This window comes from Brachycentrus maculatus, unplaced genomic scaffold (genome assembly GCF_059751285.1).
Source record: "Brachycentrus maculatus isolate JH-2025_06_01 unplaced genomic scaffold, ASM5975128v1 h1tg000555l, whole genome shotgun sequence".
NCBI classification, from domain to species: domain Eukaryota; kingdom Metazoa; phylum Arthropoda; class Insecta; order Trichoptera; family Brachycentridae; genus Brachycentrus; species Brachycentrus maculatus.
Genome location: NW_028281298.1, coordinates 372,703 through 399,222, shown reverse-complemented (window position 1 = coordinate 399,222; position 26,520 = coordinate 372,703). Strand labels below are relative to the sequence as shown.

At 29.7% G+C, this 26,520-nt stretch overlaps 2 protein-coding genes across 2 annotated transcripts in view; both read right to left on the bottom strand.

The window, feature by feature from the left end:
• Positions 1 to 1,108: 1,108 nt before the first annotated feature.
• On the bottom strand, positions 1,109 to 2,888 carry LOC148301493 (uncharacterized). The gene has a single exon (XM_088273165.1). The coding sequence runs from the start codon at positions 2,886 to 2,888 to the stop codon at positions 2,508 to 2,510; it is 381 nt and encodes a 126-aa protein (XP_088129291.1). The 3' UTR covers positions 1,109 to 2,507.
• Positions 2,889 to 3,023: 135 nt separating this feature from the next.
• LOC148301492 (TWiK family of potassium channels protein 18-like) overlaps positions 3,024 to 26,520 on the bottom strand; it is a 148,529-nt gene continuing 125,032 nt past the window's right edge. Inside the window, exon 3 of the mRNA XM_088273163.1 lies at positions 3,024 to 3,835. Within this exon, the coding sequence (XP_088129289.1) occupies positions 3,024 to 3,835 (812 nt within the window). The remainder of the gene's footprint in view (positions 3,836 to 26,520) is intronic.

Genomic DNA, 26,520 nt, shown 5'->3' with positions numbered 1-26,520 from the left:
TGGGGAGGTAATGTTCTGAAAGGGAGGATAAAATGTGGTTGCATTTTAAAGATTCATTTCGGTGCTTCTTTTTTAAGTGACGTTATAATGTCGAGATTTTACTCAATGAAAATATCAGGCTAAATTCGTATCTAAAAAATACGATTGATTTCTTTTTATTTTTTATTTTTACTTTCTTGTCAATTTATTCTATACGCATATTATTAATTTGTTGTCCATTACATTTTCAAAATATTTTGTAAAGATTTATTTATGCATGGATTAAATACATTTTAAAAATACCTATACGTTAAATTGCTTTGTGTATTATAAATACCTTTTTTTAAAAATTTAATTGACTACACACACTTATTAACGATTTGTGATATTGACTAAATTTTCAAATATTTTGTTACAGATTTATTTCATGTGATTTGTGCATAAAAATATCAATTAAATAAATTTTAAAAATACCTTTATTTGTTACAATATTTTCAATTAATTTTGTATCTTATAAAAGTGTGATTTTTACTAAATATTGAAAATATATCGGTTAAAAATATTTCACATTTTTTTTATTGGTAATGGAATTTTAGATAAAACTCATCTATATATAACATGATATGTATAATATTCAAATATCTATGAATTTGATGATAATAAAATATGAATTTTCGCCTTCAAAATTGTAGTTGTTTGTATTATATTGTATATCATACAAGCTTAATAATAATAATAAACCCTTTTCCGCACCCCAATGGTGCATAGGGCGCTGCTTTATATAAACGCAGTGTTATCTTGATCGTTTACACTTGAAGGAAAAGTGATCAGCCCTCCGCTTTAGGCACCAGTCCAGGGTAATATTGAATAAATAGTACAGTTCATACAAGATTTAATGGGTATTTAAATAAAAGTCTGAGTGACCTAGACAAAAATTTTATTTTTCTTTTCTTACCTTTTTTCTTCCTCTGTTTCCTTAAAAGTATATCAGAAACATCCCTCTAACTGAGCATCTTTACTTTAATCATCTTTTTATCATCAGTAGTACTTTTTGCATCTCTTTGCCAACCCTTAGGATGAAGAGGCGTGATTGTTAATTAGTTAGTTACCACAGTGATTTTTCTTCTTATTAATGACTGAAAGACGATACCATTTTGATAATATTTTTATTAGTTTCACAAATTATTTAACAAATTTATAATGGTTTTATTTACAATAATTATTTGTCCAACGAATGTAACAATATATTTCAAACCATTTTTATTCAGTTCCACCCTAATTTGGTTGTATTTTATACAAATACCACAATTTAATTTCTCCCTTCTTCATCAACATCTCCATTTATATTATTGTTATATTTTCCAACACAATTTTATCAACATTTTAATATAAACGAATAATACTTTTGTTTTCTAAAACTGTACAGTATTAAATATATCTTATTACCCTCCATGCACAAAGGTCCAAAATGTTGTACAGTGGAACTCCAGAAATTGGAACCCCAAAATATCTTGAAATACGAATAACATTAAAAAAAAAACTTTTTTAAGAAAACAACCATAAAAAGAAAAGGGTGAATTTCACATTAATTATTACATAAAATTAGTAAATTTTACCAAATTTTGTCTAAAAATGATTGAAAAGTGAATAAAGTATACAGCACTTCAATATTGCTATTGAAGTGCTGTTTTATTATATTGAAATGTAAAAAGCTGCAAATAATGTACATTTACTTAAATACTTTTTTTTACAAACATGTTAGTAATATTAGTATTATGTATAACCACTTATCGGTGAGTGGTTATGTTTTAATGTAACTAACATTTTTGTAAAAACATATAAAGGTTAAATGACTAACCACAAAGTAAATGTATTATTTTTTCATATTATTTTAATTGGAGATAATCCAAATTTTCTGAACAAGTATTTGGACATACTCAAAATGTTGTAACCAAAGTAAATAATTCAAATTTTAAGAATATTGAAAATAATGTTCATATACCTTAAAAGCAACAACGTCGTGCAGTTTTTCATTTATATTTGAGCAGAATGAACAAGAAAAACACAAAAGGAACACACACAAATACTAAATTACTGTGTTGTCATTACACTTAGTGCTTTTACTATGTATGTTCTGTACCTACTTGAATTACAAATTTATGGGTAAATCCGAACTTTTCTAAATCTGAACAGGCCACAGCCCCGACAAGTTTGGATTACTGGGGTTCCACTGTATTTAAAAAAAAATGATGAAATTATCCATTGCGGTATATTTTTAAAATGAATGGTTTTTATTAAAAGGGTTGGGTTCAATTTGTTTATTTTTGTTGACTATTGAAATATTTATATTATAAGACTATCAATTTTTAATGAAAACTTTCGAAAATTGTCTATATTTCACGATTAATTAAACGATTGAATAAAATGTTTTTATTTTATTTATCATCTTGCGAACAAACGTAATGCTGCGCATCTTGTGTTTGTCCTCAGAATGACAAGGGATCATCTCAACCGACACTTCTCTGCTGTCACATGAAAACGTCTTCCATATTGGCATTCTTCCTCGTCGTGCCACCCTGAAGTACCTGGTCATCTTCAAATGTCACCATCTTATCCCTAGCCTTGCACAGAGTTCCATCTGCCCCCGATGTGGAAGCCTTCACCGCGGAACTGGTCGATCTTCCGGAAGCTCTTAGTACTCCCGATATAGGCTGAGGAGGTGGTAGACTATCACTGTCTTCCACGAGACCCGTCAAATTGAATTCGCTCACACTTCGTGGTACAAAGTATTCGACCAGTGTTTCGTTGCCACTTGATCTTCTCATCGGAGTATTTCTCTGGAAGTTTGAATTTTTGTAATAATCAGAGGTTCTCTTTCTCGGGAGGCTGTTGCATTTTCCTGGTAGCATCGACCCTGGAGTGAAGTTCTGAGGGATTTGTATCTGTATCGGAACTGGAGCTGATACCGGTTTCACAGCGGAAGTGGACGTCGAAGCGGAAGACACGGTCGCGAGCGGAGGCCCAACTTCCAGTTGAGGCCGCTGTCAGGATACGACGGACATGGATATCTCTTCTACCGACTCCATGTCGTCTATAGTCCTCTGCGGAATATGGTTTCGCGTCTGCCCTCCACAGGCCCTGTTGAACTTCCTAACTAGCACTATTATTTCGTCCTGCACCAGATTGAAGCACATGGCTATCACTGCCATCCCTATCAGGATGTAAACTGAGCACACGCAGAGAGCTATCTCTTCAGCTTGAGCTGATATGTTACTCGCGTGCTGTCCAGGGTACAGGTCCCCGAAGCCCACGGTACTGAGACTAGTGAAACAGAAGTACGATCCTTCTAGAAGGGTCCAGTTCTCTGTTTTATTGAACAACACAGCACCGAGAGACATGTATATCAAGATGATCAACATGCATAGCGTTATTGGTACCCTGACTTGATCTGGGCATCCTCTGTGGTAGTACCTCTTGCGAGCATAGCTATTCATTGGTAGTCCACCAGAAGCGATAGCTCCTCCTAATGGTAAATTGGGATCCACACAGTCCAAAATAACAACGTCATTGGATTTGAGATCTCCATAATACCCTTTTGATGTTGGTCCATCGGGTATGTGGTTAGGGCCTTTATAGTTTATATTGGCGCTAAGAGTCGGTGTTGGTTTTTGTCCTTTAAGTTTGGGTTTCGTGGGTCGAGAGGGTTTGCAGAGTCTAGTGTAGAGACGCCGGAAGGCTCTCGCCAGCACGTCGCCCACGGTAGAGAGGTATACCAGCATGAGCGGTATACCCAGGAGGGCGTACGCGATGGTCACCAGCTTGCCGGCTGGTGTCTTTGGGGTGACGTTCCCGTAACCTGCGAATGAAAGAAAATATTCAATTAGAAAAAATCTTTCGATCAAATAAAAGTTCAACTAGGTAAATAATTTTTTTTTCTAAATATAGTGATATATCCAAAATTGAACAAGATTATTGGGTTGATGGCTACATTTTTCTTTAAATATGAAATATTTGTGTTTTTACCACAACCCGACACTTTTATTTTATATACTTGTATGATAATAAAATTTATTTCAATAAAATTTTCTTTAATATGTTATTGGATAGTAAACAAATGTTATTTAGTAATTATGCTAATATTTGAATGTTTGGAAATTAATATGAAAGTTATAAAAATGTATTTGTATGTAAGTATATCACTTTGTAACGAATGATAGAATTCTTTACTTATTTTTTAAATTTTTGTACACTTTTTTGTTATTGATTTGATTGCACTCAATTGAAATAATTTAAAACCTTCATATAAACTTCAAATCAAATTAAAACACACATTTTTAAGGCGAATCGGGGAAGTTAAGAAAAATTCCATATGTTATTCCTATCAAATCATAATTTCTCTAATATCTCGTGTACTCAAAATCTCAAACACATTTCAAATCGGATGTTGTGAACGAGAATGATTTCCGAGGATTTATCACTTCCCCCACCCTCCTTGTTTCATCCCCTATTTGCAAGGTAATACAAAATCGTGGTTTCCAAGTGATTTGAGATTGGTGGGTACCAATCCGACCATCTTGTACTGAGGATTTAAAACGATTCAGACCGCCGATAAGATTAAACGAAACCAACCGTTTCGCACAGACCCCGTCGCTACGTTTTCTCTTTCCAAAGCTGGCCAAATTAGCTTTTCGGTTGTGCAGTTCACTAATAGATTATTTCATCCCTTTTGTGTGAGATTGAATGGATCAATGAATCGAATTCAGACATGTTCCATTGAAATTTATTCAACCATCAAATTAACTAAAATAAAATTACCAATCGTTTTTGTGAAAATGTAATTCAGATTTGAAATGTGATTGAGATTTTCAATGCGTGAAAAATTAGGCGATTAAATACGATTACGTATGTATTTTTTGAAACTAACCCCTTTTGCCTCTCTTTTTATTTATGATTTATTCTCTCTCTAACCCTTATCCGCACCCAATGGTGCATAGGGTACTGCATCATATTGACGTTATGTTATCTTGATCGTTAATTATATGAAGGCAAGGTGATCACTCCTGCGCTACAGGGAATATTAAATAAAGAGAGTAAAGAGGGAAAACCCAGAGTAATATTAAATAAAGATTAAAGAGTTGATTCGCTAATATTTATTCTCACCCCCCCTGAAAATCGAACCTGGGACCTCCATCACAGTAGCTAAACACGCTAACCATGACACCGCGGAGGCGGACAAATTTATCAATAATTGAATAATTTTCCGAAACCGGTAGTCACAAATAAGTGTTTAAAAAAGTGGTATTACACAAAGAAAACAATGGATGATAAGGAGAGCTTTATTTCCAAACCAAAACAAAAATAATAAATAATTGAATATACAATATGTCTTTTTTTTGAGTTCAGCAAAAAGTTAGAATGATGATGTAAGATGTGAGAAATACATCATAAGTGCAATACACTTAAAAATTATACATAAATAGTTTTTAATATATTTATATGAACATAGATATCGAAGAATATGGAAGTCTGGGAATTTTTACAGGACTTATAACAAGTCATTGGCTGTTCATGTGATCACTTTACACAATAGCACATTCAATCAACATTCATCAATTGCATCCATGATTAACAACCACTCTGAATTTATGGAACTCCTATATATATATATATATATATATATATATATATATATATATATATATATATATATATATATATATATATATATATATATATATATATATATATATATATATATATATATATATATATATATATATATATATATATATATATATATATATATATATATATATATATATATATATATATATATATATATATATATATATATATATATATATATATATATATATATATATATATATATATATATATTAATATAATATATACATATATATTTTGTCCGCCTCCGTAGTGTAGTGGTCAGCACGCTCGGCTACCGTTCTGGAGGTCCCGGGTCCGATTCCCAAGGGGGGTCAAATAAATATAAGTGATTTTTTCACTGTAATAATTATTCAATATTACCATGGACTGGTACCTGAAGCGGAAGGCTGATCACCTTTCCTTCATGTGTAAAAACGATCAAGATAACACTGCGTTTTATGACACAGTGCCCTATGCACCATTTGGGTGCGGAAAAGGGTTTTATTATTTTTTATTATTATTATATATATACTAAGAATATTGTGTGATTACTAATATTTTATAAAATAGAATAACAATTCTGTAATTTTTTTCCACGTTTATTTTTTTGTGAAGTTTTTAGTTTTATCTTTACCGACATCAAATGACTGGTGAGAGCCTTCACAAAGTAATGTTTTATACACAACAAGGATTATTTTAACATAATGTAATATTAATTCCTTGATATAATGTAGCATTTAACCGAACTGTCGGCACATAATTAGGGTTATACCGAAAAACGACATTTTCATTCCATACCCTACTATAAAAATAAACCATACACCTCATGTGCTTGGAATGGGAGAAGACGCAAGAAAATATCTTTATTAACCTTTGCCACCTTATCCAGGTAGCCCCCGCTGTTACAAACTGGTTTACGGCCAAAGTGGTTTAAGTCAACAATGGTTCAGGTACAAGTTTCAGCTAGGGCAACACAACCAGCCGCATGTATGATGAAAACACATTATGGGCCAAGTTTATGGGAAAACTTATCCGATATTGATGCGTGTAATACCTTTACGCTTCATCTGGGCTGTAATGAAACAGGGCATAAAGTTTTCGGAATAACCTCCATGTAATGGATATAAATTTAGCCGAAAACACAAAGATTTGCGAAAGTTCGGAGAACGCAGGGTAGAGCGCCTTGCGTGATGAGAATAGTGAGATAAGCATTTAAATATAAAAATAAAACGGATTGCTGATTATTATGTCATGAACTGACAAACAAAACTTATTAAATTTAGATAAATATGATGGAATCACATGTTATGACAAGGTGCATAAATGATACAACCAGGGAAGCCATCATACAACAGATCACGACTAACTCGTGTTTGGACCACATTTCTCTCACTCCTTTCAAGAACGTCATAAATCAAAGTACTTGATTTTTCAGGAGATCGTTTTTAAACATTAAAAATATGATACAAAATATAAGAAATGATAATCAAGCTAGTTATTGAATTTTACACTGTACAACAGATTTTTTTAGGTAAAATCTGAAGTTTTTTTCTCCATTTTAAAAATATTACATTAAATCAAACAAAACCTTTTCTTCGAAATGCAAAAACAACACTTTCTGCCCCGTAGCGGGTAAATATTAAGTTAAAAATATGCCGCTTTTGCTGGGATATAGTACATTTTCTGGGCATTCCAAAAACATGCACAACTGAAAATATACGATTTTTGATCTATGACGTTCTTGAAAGGAGTGAGCGATATATGTGCGTGATATCCCTATCACGTGCGTACTACTACAAGCTTGTGTTCTGGAGTGCGCTATTGCTGACAACTATATGACTGCCGTCTCCATCGTTCCGTTGGAACAAAGGCAAAATAAAGGAATGGGTGAATGAACAAGAGTTAATTTTATGATTTTTTTTTAATTAGCTGGCAATCTACATCACAAAAGATGAATAACGGAACAGACAGATGCTAGGATCTATAAAAAGAAAGAAAAAGAAGAAATAGAAGGTAATATATTAATAAAAAAGAGTAAGAAAACTTTTAACCCAGCGTTAATTTACCCTCTGAATAGTTTATACGCTAGTTGGCGAAGTATCAAAACTAGATAAACATAGTTCTAAGACTTTCACTACGTGCAAAATGTATTGCCGTTTTATTTCAATGGAGAATTTTCGTTCCGAGCTTTTTTCCTTTTCCGTGACAAGCAAAATCTCACCTTCCCGATTCGGAGAAAATCCCTCGACATTTTCCCATTTGGACGCTTTCCTGCATGAATATTTCCGGATTTTCCGTATTCATTTTGTATTTTTATCCACCCGCGGAGCGAAAGAACACGTGTGCTATGGACATTCATTTTAGTTGCTACGTTTTATTAATTTCTGCCGTCCCGGGATCGCCGTGAAAAATTAACGAGTTTTGAAATTATATTTATGTTTCAATTATATGAAAAATGTACAAAAATGATTTAATTCAGTTAGCAAGTACCTATAGTTGCGTGTCGTCCCGGGTTCGATTCTCAAGAGGGTCAAAATAAATTTTAGTGATTTTTCAATCTAATATTTATTTAATATGACCCTGGACTGGTACCTGAAGCGGAAGCCTGATCACCTTTCCTTCGTGTATTTAACGATCAAGATAACACTGCTTCTATACAATGCAGTGCCCTATGCACCATTGAGGTGTGGATAAGGGTAAGAAGAATAATTGCATGTTCTATATTCGTAATCTAGTGTCAGCGCGTTTGGTTATGTTCTATATTCGTAATCTAGGTCCTGGGATCGATTCCCGGGGAGGTAAAAATAAATTTAATCGATTTATCACATAAATATTGATTAAATATAACCTGAAGCACGGGGTTGATCACCTTTCGTTCATGAATTTAATGATCAAGGTAACATTTGTTAAAAACAAAGATGAGCTTTTTGCACCATTAGGTGTAGATAAGGGTTTGAAAATTAATTCCTTTGGATTTGACATCATATTGGGCATGATCTTAGTGCCATCTATACTTAACACACAAGCATTATATCTCTCCTTATTTATAGAACAATTTTTAATTTTAAATTTTTTAGTTTATATTAGTTATTATTCATACCTGACTCAAGTGGTATAAAAACAAGTTTCTTTTATCATCGTATCAAATACCATGTTAACATATGTAAATTCAAAAAATACTGATTTTTTTTTTATCTAATAGTTTCAATACACCGGTGAAACCTATTTTAAATTTACATAAAAATTTGGTTAATTTTTTAAAATAAACTTCGAGCGATCAATTTATAATAATATACTAGAGGGTATCAAATAATATCTTGATAAAGGTAAATCACAAAAGTGCTGATGAGATAAATTTGAAACCGAACAGTTTCTATAAAATTGTGAAACACTTTTCGAACCCCTTAGTTAAATTTCGGTTAGAATTCAAAAAAGATCATCCGCCAATTTATTAAGGTACACACGTGATTTTCAAATACCACATTAATTCCAGGAGCGCTGATAAGATTAATTTGACCACCGTTGTCGACACTTACGACTCATGAATAATTCATCTGATAAGCGTTAATGGGTATTTAGCAATAAATTCATTGCTTATGTATCGGAGCATCGATCAGGGTGCAAAAAAAAAGGAATTAGAAAATAAACTAGGGTTCTGAAATTTTAACGATGGGAGACACCAAAAAAGAAAGTAATTTCAAGAATACTTTTAGTGCTATCTCCTCGTAGCTCAGGGGTTTTATATTATTTTTTGACATCTCATCAAAAATGAAGAAGAATATTGAAGTCTGGGCATTTACTAGGCTGAAGACAGTCATCGTCTGATTTCAGTGATCACTTTACACACGTGGAACATTCACCAATTTTACTTATTAATGACAACCACACTACTCAAATTCTTGGAGGTTCTATATATCGCTAACTCCTTTCAAGAACGTCATAAATCAAAAATCGTCAATTTTCAGTTTTGCATGTTTTCGGAATGCCTAGAAAATGTACTATATCCCAGCAAAAGAGTCATATTTTTCACTTAATATTTACCCGCTACAGAACAAAAAGTGTTGTTTTTGCATTTTGAAGAAAAAGTTTTGTTTAATTATATTTTTAAATATACTAAATATTTTTCAAATGGAGAAAAAACCTTCACGTTTTACTTAAAAAGATCTGTTGCGCAGTAAAAAGTTCAACAAGTGGCTTGATATTTATTTTCAATACATTGTATTATATTTTTTAACTTTTAAAACGTGTTACTGAAAAATCAAGTTTTTTGACTTATGACGTTCTTGAAAGGAGTGAGCGATGTGTAAATTCCAAAAGTTCTGAAATATTAATTTAATATCCAATAGTTTCAATACACCGGTGAAACCTTTTTTAAATTTACATAAAAAAAAATATTAAAACTACACGCCAAACTGTCCTTACTCATACACATAAATGTACAATATAGGTTTAATGTGGTAATATTTTTCTTTGTAAATTGGGTGTAAATAATATGTAAAGTGGGTGTATAATAATAAAATAAACAATGTGTTGATTTGTAATTAAAGTTTTTAATCAAAGTTTATTCTTAATTTATCTTTATAATATTTTTTCTATCTATCTATCTTATTCTGACAGTTCAGAATATTATATTTTTCTATCGGAAGTCTTTTGTTTTATTCTGTGCGACGCATGCGACATCTAGTGGTAGAACTGTTTTATGTAGGTACTATTTGTAAGTACTTAATAAAATGTATGGGTAGGTACCTAGGTATTTTATTACATAGGTATCGTATAATTTTAGTTCTTTCCTTTATATAAGCTCTTGGCAACATCTACAGTACACATTAAGAAAGCTAATTATCTGACACCCTTATTTCAAATGTCTGCAAGATACTAGGTGACGCTTGAAAACATGATTTTAAATCTTTATGAAGCTTATATTTAACCAGTTATTGTATTTACAACATTTTTAGTGTGTCCAGATATTTGTTGATTTAGAAATATATGGATGTCTGGGTATTTATATGGCTTACGACCTATCACAGACTGGTTAAAGTGAAACTGTAAATGCTCGGACTTCCGTATATATTTTTTTCATGAAAAGCAGTATTAACTTTGTGGCATGGTAATATAACACTCTCCTTATCATTTATCGCTCACTTTGTGTAATACCACCTTAAAAAAACACTACTTAGTGTCTACCGGTTTCAGTAATATCATTCCATCATCAGGTCGAATATTAATTATAATAAAATTATAACGGTCTGACATTTATACGAAAATCAAATTTGAAAGAGAGAAAGAAGACAAATGAATCACAATGGAAATATTTTTGAAATCAGACTTTGTTTTAGGGAAATTTCAAATTTTCTATCTGGTTGGGTAGAATTATGTCATTTTACATTGTTTAATATTATTTAGCACAAATGAACACTGAATGTAAAATATTTGATATATATTATAATTTTAATCATGTAAGTGAATACAAAGAAAATTCGTATTTCATATTAATTATATTTTAATGAAAAACTTCAAAGGAAGTCATTGTTTCGAATACAAATAATTTAATTCTTTGAACTTTGAATGCTTAGAGCGACTTTGTATAAAATAAATATCGTTTGAGGCAAAACATCAAATTTGAAAGTGTTTAATATATATCTTTGATCGGACAGACGGAAGTGGGGTTTGAAGGCACCCTTAGCAAAACAGGGTTTCAAGAAACAAAATTTGATAAAATGAATAATTGGGTTAACAAAGATGGAGAAAAAATAACAAAACAAAATATTGTTTTGTTTGGTATTTTTTTTTACACTGTTATTTTTGTATGTTTTTGTTAAAACATTCTGTTATTTTTTGTGCATTTAAAAAAAATATATATGAATGTTTGTAAATTGTAATTGGTTTTGCTGTCTTGTACACATATATTTAAATAAATAAATATAAAAACCAAGGTATTATTAACAAGACTTATATTCTGTCATTGGATAGTTTAAGTGATTCAACATTTCAACACATTAATAAAAAAATTGGGTGTTGTTTTTATGCTTCAATTGAAAAGATCTAATAAATGAGCCGACATTTTTGGTTAAAATTAGTATAAAGTATTTTTTTCAACAGAAACCTTCATGAAATGTGTGTATTTTTTTTTTTAAACCAAAAAACGTCTGAAAATGTATTTTCAGACTTTTTAAGACAAGTTTTTTTTCACAATATTTTAAATGTGTTCAACTTTTTTGCATTCATTTAGTATTTTCTAAAATAAGTTTTTTTTCAGAATTTTTATCGATATCTCAAGAAGGATAAAAAAAAATGTCTTTAAGTATAACGTAGTAAGATACTCAAAATACTACATTGAAACACGCATATATACATATTCGCTCCACTCATATGCATATAATAATACAAATATTTTTTTTGTTTAAGACAGCACCTTAAGACGGTGTTATGATTTTATTCTCTGGGTACACATCGGGGACTGTATCCATCCTGCCTTGACTCTAATAGTCGTTTATTTTATATTTTAATTTGAATTATTATATTGCTCTTTTTTCCATTCAAAAAATTGAAACAATAAAACTTTTTCCAAAAAAATATTTAAAAAAAGTAAATTATATTATTATAGTATCAGGGTTAATATTGTGAAAAGATGGAACGTTATCATTCTAAGGGTAGTAAATAATACAAGTCACCCCGTAATGGGCGTCACCCTTCTGAGGATAACAGAATCTTATCCAAATTTATTCAGGCTGTTTCCGTTTACGATCTCAGCATCAAAATGATACTCAGCGATACAAATCGATGCCCACCCCTTCGAAACACAAACAATACAGAATGTCCCTGTAATATAAATTTAGCCAGGTCTCGTTTTAACCCTTATCTACACCTGAAAGCACACTGAATTTTAATCTATCCGTAATGATCGACACATCGTTTGTTATATGACGGTAATTCAATTGGACTTTGTTATGTAGAAACCATCCAGCCAACAAATTAAATAAAATTAAAATATAAAAAGTTCCACATAGTAGTTGTTTTTTTCACTATATGTAAAATGATCAACTAAACCAGCCAGTAACAGATTATAAACCTTGTATTCACATGCCTAGAATTCCTAAATAATTATATATTTCACATTTTAAAAACAATATCCATTCAAATCATGATTCTAATGGGCTGGTTTAAGAGATCACTTTATTCACTTTGTATCATTCACCATTCTCATTGTGGTAGAAAACCACATAACTCAAATTTCTTCAAATGTTATCAAAAGTTGTATTATGTTAAGTAAATATAATAAAAATAAAATAATAATAAAACCCTTATCCGCACCCCAATGGTGCATAGGACACTGCGTCATATAAACGCAGTGTTATCTTGATCGTTTACACATGAAGGAAAGGTGATCAGCCCTCCGCTTCTGGTACGAGTCCAGGGTAATATTGAATAAATATGACAGTGAAAAAATCACTTATATTTATTTTACCCCCCTTGGGAATCGAACCCGGGACCTCCAGAACGGTAGCCGAGCGTGCTGACCATTACACTACGGATGCGGACAATAGAAAACATATGGTTTATAATTTTACATTTTACTATTTCAGTTGTAGAAACCTTCATGACATATCGCTCACCCCTTTCAACAACGTCATATATAAAAAATTGTAATTTTTAGTTTTGCATGTTTTTGGAATGCCCAGAAAATGTGCTATATCCCAGCGAAAACATCATATTTCAAACTTAATATTTACCCGCTACAGGGCAGAAAAAGTTGTTTTTGCATTTTGAAAAAAAGGTATTGTTTAATTATTTTTTTTTAATATACTTACTACATATTTTTCAAATAGAGAAAATACATTCAGGTTAAACCAAAAAAGATCTGTTGCATAATAAAAAGTTCAAAAAGTGGTTTGATATTTATTTTTAATGCATTTTATTTTATTTTTAAACTTTAAAAACGATCTCATGAAAAATCAAGTTTTTTGATACTTGACGTCATTGAAAGGAGCGAGCTTTATATGTTAGGTTCTTTCCCTGTTATTTAATAATCCAAAAAAAGATGATTTTGAATAATATATGAAACGTTTTGAAAATTTTTGAATAATATAAATACATTCTGGAGGTCCAGGTTTATAAGACTGAAAAACGAATAAGAAATTAATGGGAAAAACATGAAATAAAAAGCAATAAAAGGTATAAAAATAGGAATGTAAAAAAACATTAAGTAAGAAGTATATTAAAAGAAAAAAATTAGAAAATATATAACTAATCGCTATCTTAAAAATCTTTCTAAAAAGTATTTTTTTTATTCTGGATCCCTGGCTGATTTTAAGGACACCCTGTCCGATTGTATGTCGTTCCAGGGGCCAAAAGGGTGTTTTGTTAGACGTTTTTTTTGTATTTTGAATAAAATGGCCACCTTTCCAAGCGATTGGCACACTGTAGCTTTACTAACGCTAGTTTTTCAGCACCCATTACTCTACCTCAACAAAGGCGCCTAGAAGATATATTATGTATTCATTTTGCACATCCTAAAGAGGTATTTTTCGCCAATCGACTGTTAAATTTATTACAAGAGGGAAACAAGAAAGTACTCGAATTTTCCATTCAATTTTAAAAAGTAATGTATCAAGCGATTTAAACCGACGTTTGATATATGAGCTCGGTAAGAGCTGAATTCCTGAAAGTATTTTTTTCATATCCAATAATTTGATAAATTTGGAATTTCACCTCACCTTTCAGTTGAAAAATATAAAGCTAACGATAAAAAACCAATAGATACTTCATTTTATGTTGAGAAATCCTTAATATTTATCTTTCAATAAGTAGAATAATCCAGTGTATGGTATAATAAAGAATAAAAACAATAAGTATTATTTAATTTCAATTTAACTTGTTAAATGACACTTTTTCTAAAAATCAATTACGACACGGGTTTCTACGTCAACGCCATCATTATTTTACACCGTATGATGTTGTTTGCATCGAAACACGTGATAAAATAGATTTTGTAGAAATAGGGGTATTCAAAAAGCATAATTAAAATTAACAAAAAATAAAACATATTACTGCAATGTAACTGTGGTGATATATTTACGATGACGAATATAATGACGAATTTTACGAATTTTCTTCATCTTACCTTCATCCGCACCCAATGGTGCATAAGGCACTGCATAAAATTGATGCAATGTTATATTGGTCGTTAATTAAATGAAGGTAAGGTGATCAGTCTAACTCTTCAGGTACCAGTCGATGGTAATAATTGATTTATATTAGAGTGAAAAATATATTTATTTTTTTAATTTGACTCACGGGGATTTGATTCTAGAGTCTCCAGTATAGTAGCCAAACACGGTAACCACATGGGATTACACTGAATAAACGAATATGTTTTATATGAATGAATAATACGACAAAAGGGATATATGATAAACTGAACGCTGAACAAACGTACGAGGAGTAATAAAATGTGAGATTTTATGTATTCATAATTAAAGTTTAACCTGGTAAATTCCACTATTTCTTTTTTAAAAGTGAGGTTTACCCAATAAAACTTATATTTAAAATAAATGAGATATTTGAAAAAAAAGGTAAACTGTACTCCAAAGTCCATCAACGAACAAATTTTCCCGTTATTTTCTCACTCTTTAACGATGTTCGGTGATAATTTAGTCTTAAAACCCGCAAAGGACTGACGCAGTAATTACCCTACCCTTAATTATACGGGCAAGGTGATCAGTCCTGCGCCCAAGATTCCAAGATATCCTGCTAAGAGGAAAAAGAAGATGGATGCTCTCATTGTAAAAGCGTGTATAAGTTGGAGACTGGTAACATAGTTCACAACATTTTGAGTGTATCCAAATATGTATTTGTTTACAAAATCTGGATTATCTCCAATTACTGTAATTGGTGATAATCCAAATTTCGTGAACAAGTATTAGGACACACTCAAAATGTTATGAATAAATTATCTGGTCAAGCTTAAATAATAAAAATGAAAATAATATTTTCTGGCGTTTCTCATGTGTGTGATTCTAATTCAGGATTCGGACCTCACATACTAATTAAAGAGTTTCTGATTCTGTCAATAATGTGTAGAATTGGTGAATGTTACACGTGTGTAAAGTGATCACTTAAACCAGCCTACGACGGTCGCCAGCCCCGTAAATGCCCAGACTTACATATTCTTCTTTATCTTTGATGAGATGTACAAAAATAATATGGTAACATTGTTTATTGTAAGCTGTGTATGTTGGATTCAAGAATAATAGTTGTTTTTTAAAAAAAAACTTTGTCTTTTCAATGTACATAATTTTGGTCATCTCAGCATAGATGAAGAGGTCAGGGTATTTACCTATCATATGCTGTTTTCAGTGATCACTTTATACGCGTGTTATATTCTTTTTCTTAAAATCTATTGTAATATTGTACGTGTTTCCTTGTATTTGAAAATGGTGCAAAATGCACCTCTTTCAAACACCGTATTAAATAAACTATAATAAAATAATATTATTAACAACATAATAATGTCTAAATTCTCCCCATTATTATCCATTTTCCCACCGATGAAAAAAATACCATCTAACCCCTCTTCATCCTCCAACGCCCTAAAGACACAAATCCAAAATTTTGACTCAGCTTCATATAAGGTGTTTGAAAATGATGCGGAATGCACCGAAACACGTGTCATCAATGATTTTAGGAAAATGTTGTATTTACCAATTGAAACATAAATTAAAAATATAAATAACTATCATAAATAACTATCAATTCACAGAAATCCAATAAAAATCTTTAAATAGAGTCCACCTCCGTAGTGTAATGGTCATCACGCTCGGGTACCGTTCAGGAGGTCCCGAGTTCAGTTCTCAGGGGGGTCAAATAAATGAAAGAGATTTTTTCACTATAATATTTATTCAATATAACCCTGGACTGGTACCTGAATCGGAGGGTTGATCACTTTTTCTTTATGTATTAACAATCAAAATAACATTGCGTTTTTATGATGCAGTGCCCTATGCACCATTGGGGTGCAGATAAGGGTTCGAATGAATGAAATATAAAACAAATTTTATTAAAAATCATCTTACTATAAAGTTACTATATTTTTTCTGAAATAAAAATTAATTAAAACAATTTTTTAGTTTGAAATTGCAAAATAATAGATTTCGTCGTTAAAACTAATTAATTTTACAAGTATGATATGCATATTTTGTCAGCCAAATATTTGTTAAGAACATTTCAAAGTACTTGGGTAATGTGTTTTCATTTCCTTTAGTTTCATGTTTGCCCGTCGAGTCGCGCGTCGCTTAGATTAGGGGTTGTGTCGAAAATCTTGCCTTGAAACCTACCCCTATAGGGCAATTAAATTATTCCAGGTGACCTGCCACGAAGCCTCCCTCCTCCACTCCAGCGAGGGTGCGGTATTTCAAAATTTGAACACATTAGAATATCGTATTAATTTTGAGGATAACATAATAATTAAAATCACATTTTTGATGTTTTTTTACAATATTTAAAATAATCAAGGGATATTATCGGTTGAAAATATCTTTAAAAATATTTGAAATACCATTTACCCTTAACCTTTGATTAAAATGAAACGTTTATTGTTTTATATTTTATATTTTGCCCTGTGTTAGTTTTGTTTTATCTTTATATTTTTTTCTAATTTGTGATTCAGTCTTTTTGACCATAAAATCATGTCCCAAAATTGAAAATGGGAATTATTCCTCTAGAATATTATATGTGACTTATGTCTGTAATATGCTTTAAAATAAATATTTAGATAAATACATGAAAGAAGAAATAAAATAGGTTATAAACAATTTTAAAAAACATTACCGTGCTTACAATAAAAATGAATTATTTTATCGATATCTTAGCATAAATGAGAATAATTCGGAATTATGGGGACCTATTTTAAGGTTTCACGACTAATTAAATGTTGATTTAAGTGATCATTTTATACAGGTGTAACATACACCATTCTAACCATGATTGACAAACACACTACACACTATTTGGAAGTTACCATATATGTATGATTCAATTACATAAATCTTGCTTCCACTTTTTCTTCGGCACCACCGTTGGATGAATTGAATGAGTTTATTATTATTATTTTTATTATCAGAGACCCTTATAAAAAGCACGAAAAGATGCTGCTCGAATTATTACACATAATAAAAGACGCCTGAACATATTATTTTCAGTATTCATTTAACGTTTTTTCTACTAGATTTTCATTATTCAGATAGAATTTTTTTAATTCAATATTAATTTTTGATACCTGGACATAGATGGAAATATATGTTACATACATTACGTAAAGGTTTCTGATCATATCTTTTTTTTATTCTATCAATGGCGTTGATTAAGTAGCGCGTGCAATATGTTTTTAATTGAAACATCAATATAATTTTCGAAATTTGAGAAGTGTGGTTGTCAATCATGGGTAGTGTGTCTAATTTTACAATTGTATAAATTCACGTATGTTATGTATTAAATCACTCAAACTAGCTTTACATAGATCGTAAGCTCTGTAAATCCCAGATTTCCATATTCTTCTTCATCTTTGTTAAGATGTCAAAATGTGATTTAAATCACACTGTACACGTGTAATATTCCCCATTCTACCCACGATTGACAGTCACGGTACTCACATGGCAGATGTTGTATTAATTATTCAATTGAAAATATCTTTTATATGTATACGCTCAGCACCATATACGGTTGAGTTTATTATGTAACTCATATTTTATCAATAACTCTTAATTGGAACTAAACCCGGAATTCGTAAACAAAATTTGATCACACTGTGAATATTCTCAAAATATTAATTTCGTAAGTTTTTCAGACTATAAATATCAATATCAAATACTAAAAAATCACTATCCCTTCGGAAAGATAGGTCTTCTGATTAAATTTCAGATAGTTCTTTAAATTAACAATATAAAAATTCTTTCGAAGAAGATTCCGACTTTATTTTTCCATTCAATCATCTAAAATAAATAACTGTCCGTTTCAGGATAGCTAAGGATTGATTTTAATAACTGTTTTTTGAAAAATAATTTAGCAAATACGATCATAAAGATTTCAGCAGCACTTTTTTCTTTAAGATTTAAGACGTCTGAAAACTTTTTGAAGCTCTGGGAATAAAAAATAATAAATTCAATGAAAAAACGATTTTTTCTCTGGTGAATTTTTATTTAATAATTCTATTTTTAAACTGATTTTTGGAAGTTAACATAAAAGGCGGTGATTCGATAATCGGTAATTGGTCAAAAATATAATCGATAACACTTGTAAAGTGTAATCGATTATATTTTTACCTTAAAGCGAATGAAAGTTAATAATATAAGAGTTTCTGCTTAATAAAAAAGCTTCTTTACATCTCACCAATAGATGTCTCTAGTGAAGTTCTAGTGATTCAAGAACAAAGTTTCTAAATTGGTTCATATATATAGAACTTCCAAGAATTTGAGTAGTGTGGTTGTCAATAATGGGTAGAATTGGTGAATGTTACACGTGTGTAAAGTGATCACTTAAACCAGTCTATGACGGTCGTCAGCCCCGTAAATGCCCAGACTTTCATATTCTTCTTCATCTTTGATGAGATTTCAAAAAATAATATGAAAGTTAATAAATTTGAGCCAAATAGGGGTGTTGAAAAATTCTTCTTCATCTATGATAAGATATCAAAAAAGTATTAAATTCAATAAAAAAAATCATATACTCATATTATTAGATAATGTTTATTTTGATATCCGTTAATATTACATTTTCGTAGCCACTCTGAAGTTATTTAATTCTTATTACATATTTTCAATTAAACATATTAATCACAGACTGACTGCTCTGAGATTTAACGTAACTTGACTTGATTAACACATTCGTCTTAGAAAATTAACACAATATGAGATAAATATCATATAACAAAAATATCTTCATGACGTTATTTATAATTAGAAATTATTACAAGCAACATGTGTATGTGAATGAAGAAAATGATATTTTATTTATTGTTTCGGCATTAACTTTGTGGTAAGACATGTTACAATGATTAAAGAAAACATTTCGTTTTTTACCACTTGAGTTTTATTAGACTACATGTTTCAGAAGTTAAACTTCCATCATTCAGGTCTGTATAATAACTTATATGTTATTATACAGACCTGAATGATGGAAGTTTAACTTCTGAAACATGTTGTCTAATAAAACTCAAGTGGTAAAAAACGAAGTGTTTTCTTTAATCATTGTAAGAAAATGATATATTTCTTTTCTTTCTCGTTTGAATAAATTCCTCCAGAATTTCTCCTTTACTTCATTTGTTTTAATTTTAACCCCCATCTTCACGGAATGGTGCATAGGGCATTATTATTTTATCCGTTAAAAACAAACATGTTGATCAATCTTGTGCTTCGAGTACCAGTCTTGGAATACTCAAATAAATAAAAGAGGGTAAAATCGTAAATATTATATTCTTCATTTACACTTCTAGAATACAAGCGTAAAACAGTATACAGCTTTATGCATACAAATAGAAAATCTTGTGTTCATATTTGTGTTCATATATTGTAAAATTTTCTCCATTTAATAGTTATTTACTATAGTTTTCTGGTTGTTTTGTTTTTCAATTTGTTTGTAGGAATAATAAAAAAAACTAACTGATTTTTACTAAAGATGTCATCAAAGCAGCATATAACTTTTTAATTTTAAGTATTACACGTGTATAAAGTGATTACTTAAACTTTTCCATGATTGGTTTAAAGCTCTGTATATAGTATGCTCAGACATCCGTATTTTTCATATCTGTTGATACATGAATTAAAAACAAAATAAGAAAAAATCTTGATTCTTTTACCATCCTTTTCATCTCAATTTCCTAAAAAACTTTCAATTGGTTCAAACTACCTTATGTAAATCTACCCTCAAACTATGCCTTGATTGTTTGTGCAAATTGACTCAGAGTTTAACCCATATTAGAGCAATATTTATGTATAATATTTCACGAACGCTTTGGTTCGTTTATCTCAAGTTAACTCCGTTTGCTACCACCCTCAATTTTCTTGTCCACAGACAAGTTCTTTTTTTATTTTATTTTATTATTTTTTAAATGTGATAAAAAACCATATTCGTTTCATATTACAATCTGAAAAATTGAAATGCTATTTCAGGTTGTATCTCTTAAAAATTAAATATGAAATAATTCGGAAGGAATCTCACCTACATATTATCAAATAGTTATTTTATTTATTATTTCGGCATTTACTTTATGGTAAGACATGTTGAAATGATTAAAGAAAACACTTGTTTTTACATTTAAACCTGAAGATGGAAGCTAAATTTCCGAAACTAGTTGTCATAAATAAACTCAAGTTGTAAAAAAACAAGTGTTTTCTTTAATAATTTCGTCAAATAGAGTGAGTTTAATGCATACTTTAAATTATAAAATCATTCACACACAAATCAATTTAATTACCACTCTGATATGAAAAGGATCTAAGACCATTCGCAACATTGGGTGCGAACAAGGATTAGCAGTAGTATTTTTTATTGAATATCACCCTTTATTGGTACCTTAAGCACAAAACTGATCTCCTTGGCTTCATATTAACATAACAGTGATCAATGTAACATTGCTTTCGTACCATGTAGTGATCTATACACCATTGGGTCTATAGATCTAGATCTATACACCATTGGGTAATTTTTCTGATGGATTGCAATCATAAAAGATGATTTGCAATCCATCAGAAAAACTACGACTGACGTAGATTATAAAAGTAGGCTTTTTCTTTCTTTAAAGTCTCAGTTTATTGTTTTACCCCAAATTACAGCCATCAATGTGTTGAACACAGTGCAACAGCCATTATATTAACGTCACTACCCTTATGACGCAATAAAGAAGGGGTAAATAGCCACTATCAAAAAGCTGTTGGGGCAAAGAATGAGAACTCTTTGCTAATGCTGAACGTATTAGCCGAAATAATGTCTTTTGATGAACGTTTTGATATCTTATCAATGTTTTATTTTTATGTATAATATGTTGATATGTTTATATAGACTGGCTGAATTTCTAATCAAACACTAGACATTTTAATATTTATTTTCAATGTAAGACACACCAGAATTTCCGAGAATTCCATTTCGTCTTATAGTCTGTAAAATACAACAAGCTCCCGCCACGTTTTCAGGTCTAGTAAAGAAACTATTGATTCACATTTCGATCCACTCATCAAAAAAAACTTTATTTTTAATTTCATTTCTGTATTTATTCAATCGTGCAAAGATTTTCGCGATCACAGATAAAAATTATTTCAAATGCTTTTTTAAAGTTCCTATCACTATCAGCGGGGCATGTGAGTCATTACTAACTAGTATCTACAACTCACCACTAAGCCAGCAAAGCGCGTTTCCAGCTTTCGGAATTCTGAAAAACCCATATCGCGCCACCGTCCAATGGTTTCAATGTCAGCAATAATAAAAAAAATCACTTTTCGATGGTACATTGGCGTTTCGCATGTGATGATTGATATTCAGAGGAAGCCAAGACCATGTTAATATTTTTTTTGACCGGCAATAAATTTGTTGGAATCACTCAGTGCTTTTACGACCCTTCAGAGAATTTCAATTGTACATTGTTATGCATAAACCACCCAACACATAAATTGGCTAGCTGAGATAATTGATTTTTTTTATGTGAAAAAAAAACACATCACTATTTTAAATAGTGGAAGTTAGGTTTGTTTTAATAAAAAAGCATTGTTAGCTGTTTGTAATATTAAATATATATATATATATATATATATATATATATATATATATATATATATATATATATATATATATATATATATATATATATATATATATATATATATATATATATATATATATATATATATATATATATATATATATATATATATATATATATATATATATATATATATATATATATATATATATATATATATATATATATATATATATATATATATATATATATATATATATATATATATATATATATATATATATATATATATATATATATATATATATATATTATTTTGTTAATAAGGCCACAGATCGGTTTTTTATTGTTTAAACGGTTTCAGCAAAATAAAAAAAAATTGTAGAATGAACTATGTACACATCCAGTTCAAAATCAAACACATACAAATCACATGGATTTTCGATGCAATATTTTTACATATGCAAATAATTTAAGCGTGAAAAATTCTGAAAGCTCTCAATCCACATGAATGATTTTAACATATTTTTTTCATGGATTTATAAGTTGTGGTTTAGAAAAATTCACTAAAAAAATGTGATGATCTTTAAGAAACTTTTGGTTTCAATTCGGTCTAATCCATTAAAAAAATCTTTTCATTTCTTTATTTGAATCTTACATCGATATTTTATAAATCGTGCAAAGTTTTTCGCGATCAAAGGTAAAAATGATTGCTAATGGTTTCAAATGGTTTCAATTCCGTATTCAAAGTCCCTATAACTATCAGTGGGGCAAGTAAGTTAATACTTACTAGTGTGACCAATCCACAAATTCCGGGTTGGAAAAAAAGTTCTCCAAAAAATTTGTGTTGACCTTTTGCGTCTTCAGCAAATTGAAAATTTACTATTAATGAAATAGCATAAATCAAAAAGTATATTTTTATATTAATTGTTAAATTAAACAAAGATTTGGCATAACTAGACAAAACAATTGTCACAATATTAATTTTTATGTGTTTTTTAACAATAAAATACAACTTAGTAGGCTCAAAAAATCTGTCTTTGATAAATTAAAATAAGCATAAATTTAAATGGAGTTCTATAAATTAAACGCCAAATCAATAAATAAAAAAAGTCAAATTTTGCAAATTGTGGGTTGGATGGTTTCTACCGAACACGGTCCAATTGTGCCGAACATTTTCCAGCATATGGTCATTCCGGGATGATTATTTATTGTTGGGTATTTCGTTCCCTCCCACGCACTTTGCGGACTTGGTGTATGGGAACGGGTGTATTAATGACAGTCTGTTATATGGCAATTTTACGATCGCACTATAAGCGATGCGATGTTTAAAAATTCAATAAATTACTCTCGAGTGCGGTTACCCATAACCGTGCAATATTGAAAAGTGCGAATTGAGTGAAAAATATTTCATTTGCAGGATTTTTTAAACATTTTAATGGATTTTGTCAAGAGTCAATTTAAAACTGGCATAATTTATTTCATCATTTTCAATCATGTTTTAAAAACGAAATTTTACTACTTTAAAGAATTTATACCAAAGAAGAAATAATGAAAGTGTATTGACATGGTTGAGCAAGTAAATCGAATGAAAAATAATAGTAAAATAAATTTATAGAAGCAAAGAAAAACATGGCAATCGTATATTTCAAATACTTGAAAGAGGTCAGATCAGGATTCGGAATAATTGGCGGGTATGTATGAGAGATGCAAGATTGTAAAAGAGGCGAAGATTGTTTACAAATACAGTATTTTCTCTGCCTACCCAGCAGAAAAGCGGCGTGATGGTTTATATTTAACAAACTTTTACTTTAAATGTTGTAATAGGTTCTTTATAGTTATGAGTTTTTTAAATCGTAAAAACATGTATTTTGGTATAAATAAAAAAAAAAACACTCGTTTAAGTCCTCTCCTTGAATAAACACAACATGACGGTTCGTGAAACTGTATAAAATAAAATACAAATACAATTAAACAAACTGAGATTGTATTTTCACTTGTTGATGAAAACATTTGTAGTTCTCGGAACTAGTCATATTTACATAAATAAAATTACAAAGTGGTCTTGTACAAGTTTTTATTTTTATGTTTAGGTAATCATGTTTTTCCATTAACTTTATGCCAAATCAAAATATATATATAAATTTTAGTACTCGAATTCGGAAAAAGAGGATTTATGGGCAAATTTAAGTTTTCATTTATAATTCATTTAATGGACTGCTTTGAATGCATAATAGGGTAGAAACATCCCCTGAGATAAGCAAAGAAGGCTTTTAGTTTGTTAAATGAAAAGGAAAACTAATTCCCTTAAATTCTTAACCCTTATATTCTCCGTAAAATGGATAAATCTTTTATTTATTTATTTGAACCATTTGGACATTAATCTAAATTCAGAATCTGAAAATAAAATTTCGAGTAGAAACATTTTATTTAACAAAATAGTTTGTCTGAGGCAAAAGAACCTTAAACCTTGACCTTTTGTATATACATATACATAATATATACCTCCGCAGTATATATATATATATATATATATATATATATATATATATATATATATATATATATATATATATATATATATATATATATATATATATATATATATATATATATATATATATATACATATTTATACATATTTATTTATATATACATATATATGTATATATATATATATATATATATATATATATATATATATATATATATATATATATATATATATATATATACATATGTCCACCTCCGTAGTGTAATGGTCAGCACGCTCGGCTACCGTTCTGGAGGTCCCGGGTTCGATTCCCAAGGGGGGCCAAATAAATATAAGTGATTTTTTCACTGTAATATTTATTCAATATTACCCTGGACTGGTACCTGAAGCGGAGGGCTGATCACCTTTCCTTCATGTGTAAACGATCAAGATAACACTGCGTTTATATGAAGCAGTGCCCTATACACCATTGGGGTGCGGATAAGGGTTTTATTTTTTTTTTTTATATTTATATATATATATATATATATATATATATATATATATATATATATATATATATATATATATATATATATATATATATATATATATATATATATATATATATATATTTATATATATATATATTTATATATATATATATATATATATAAATATATATAAATATATATATATATATATATATATATATATATATATATATATATATATATATATATATATATATATATATATATATATATATATATATATATATATATATATATATATATATATATATATATATATATATTATATATATATATATATATATATATATATATATATATATATATATATATACTATATCTAAAATAACCCATAGTTCAATATATTCCGCATCATTTTCACGTTTGCAAGCACCGAATGGTATGGTACAGTATTTTAAAATGATGTGGGATGTATTGAAAAACATGTCACAATATATTGTAAAAAATAGTGGTTTTTACTACGTAAAATTTTCATATGAAATGGATAAATATTATCGCAAGGTAATTGTTGAATTAATTGATGCAAGTATGTCTGAATTTTTGGTAAAAAGACAAATATTTTCATATGTGTATAAGTGGTATATTTTTTTATGTTGAGATACCTTTGAAAATCAATTAACCAGCCTCATAGGTCATTCCTTGTTTATACCCAGACTCCTATATTGTTCTTCTTTTTATATGTAGAGATCTCAATAAAATAAAAGTAATTAGTGGGTTAAAAATTCATTAAGTTTCAACATGTTTTATGGGTGAAGATTAGAGGTCCTTCGGATCAAATGTCATATACCAAGGCCACTAAAAACATCACAAAGGAGTTTCGGTACAGCCTTTGCGCTCTGGCTAAAGTTTCGAGTCATCCTTCTCGTCGAACGAGCCTTAATCTTCACATAATATGGATGTCTTGTCCACGTTTTGACGAGCCTCCACTTAGAACTTTGAGTAAGCAAAAACTTCGGGATGGTGTAGTAAAGTTTCATTTTAGCCCCGGGCAGGGCGAAGAAATTAATCAAAATTGAGGGGTCGAAGTTGATGAACTGTGAAGGTTCTAGTTCAAAGGGAAAGTCAAACATAAGGGAATTTTCTCAGCAAAATACGCCCAGAAT

What these genes read in the sequence shown, in the direction of transcription:
- LOC148301493 (XM_088273165.1), bottom strand. Translation starts at nt 2,888, where the DNA reads ATGCTACCAGGAAAATGCAACAGCCTCCCGAGAAAGAGAACCTCTGAT.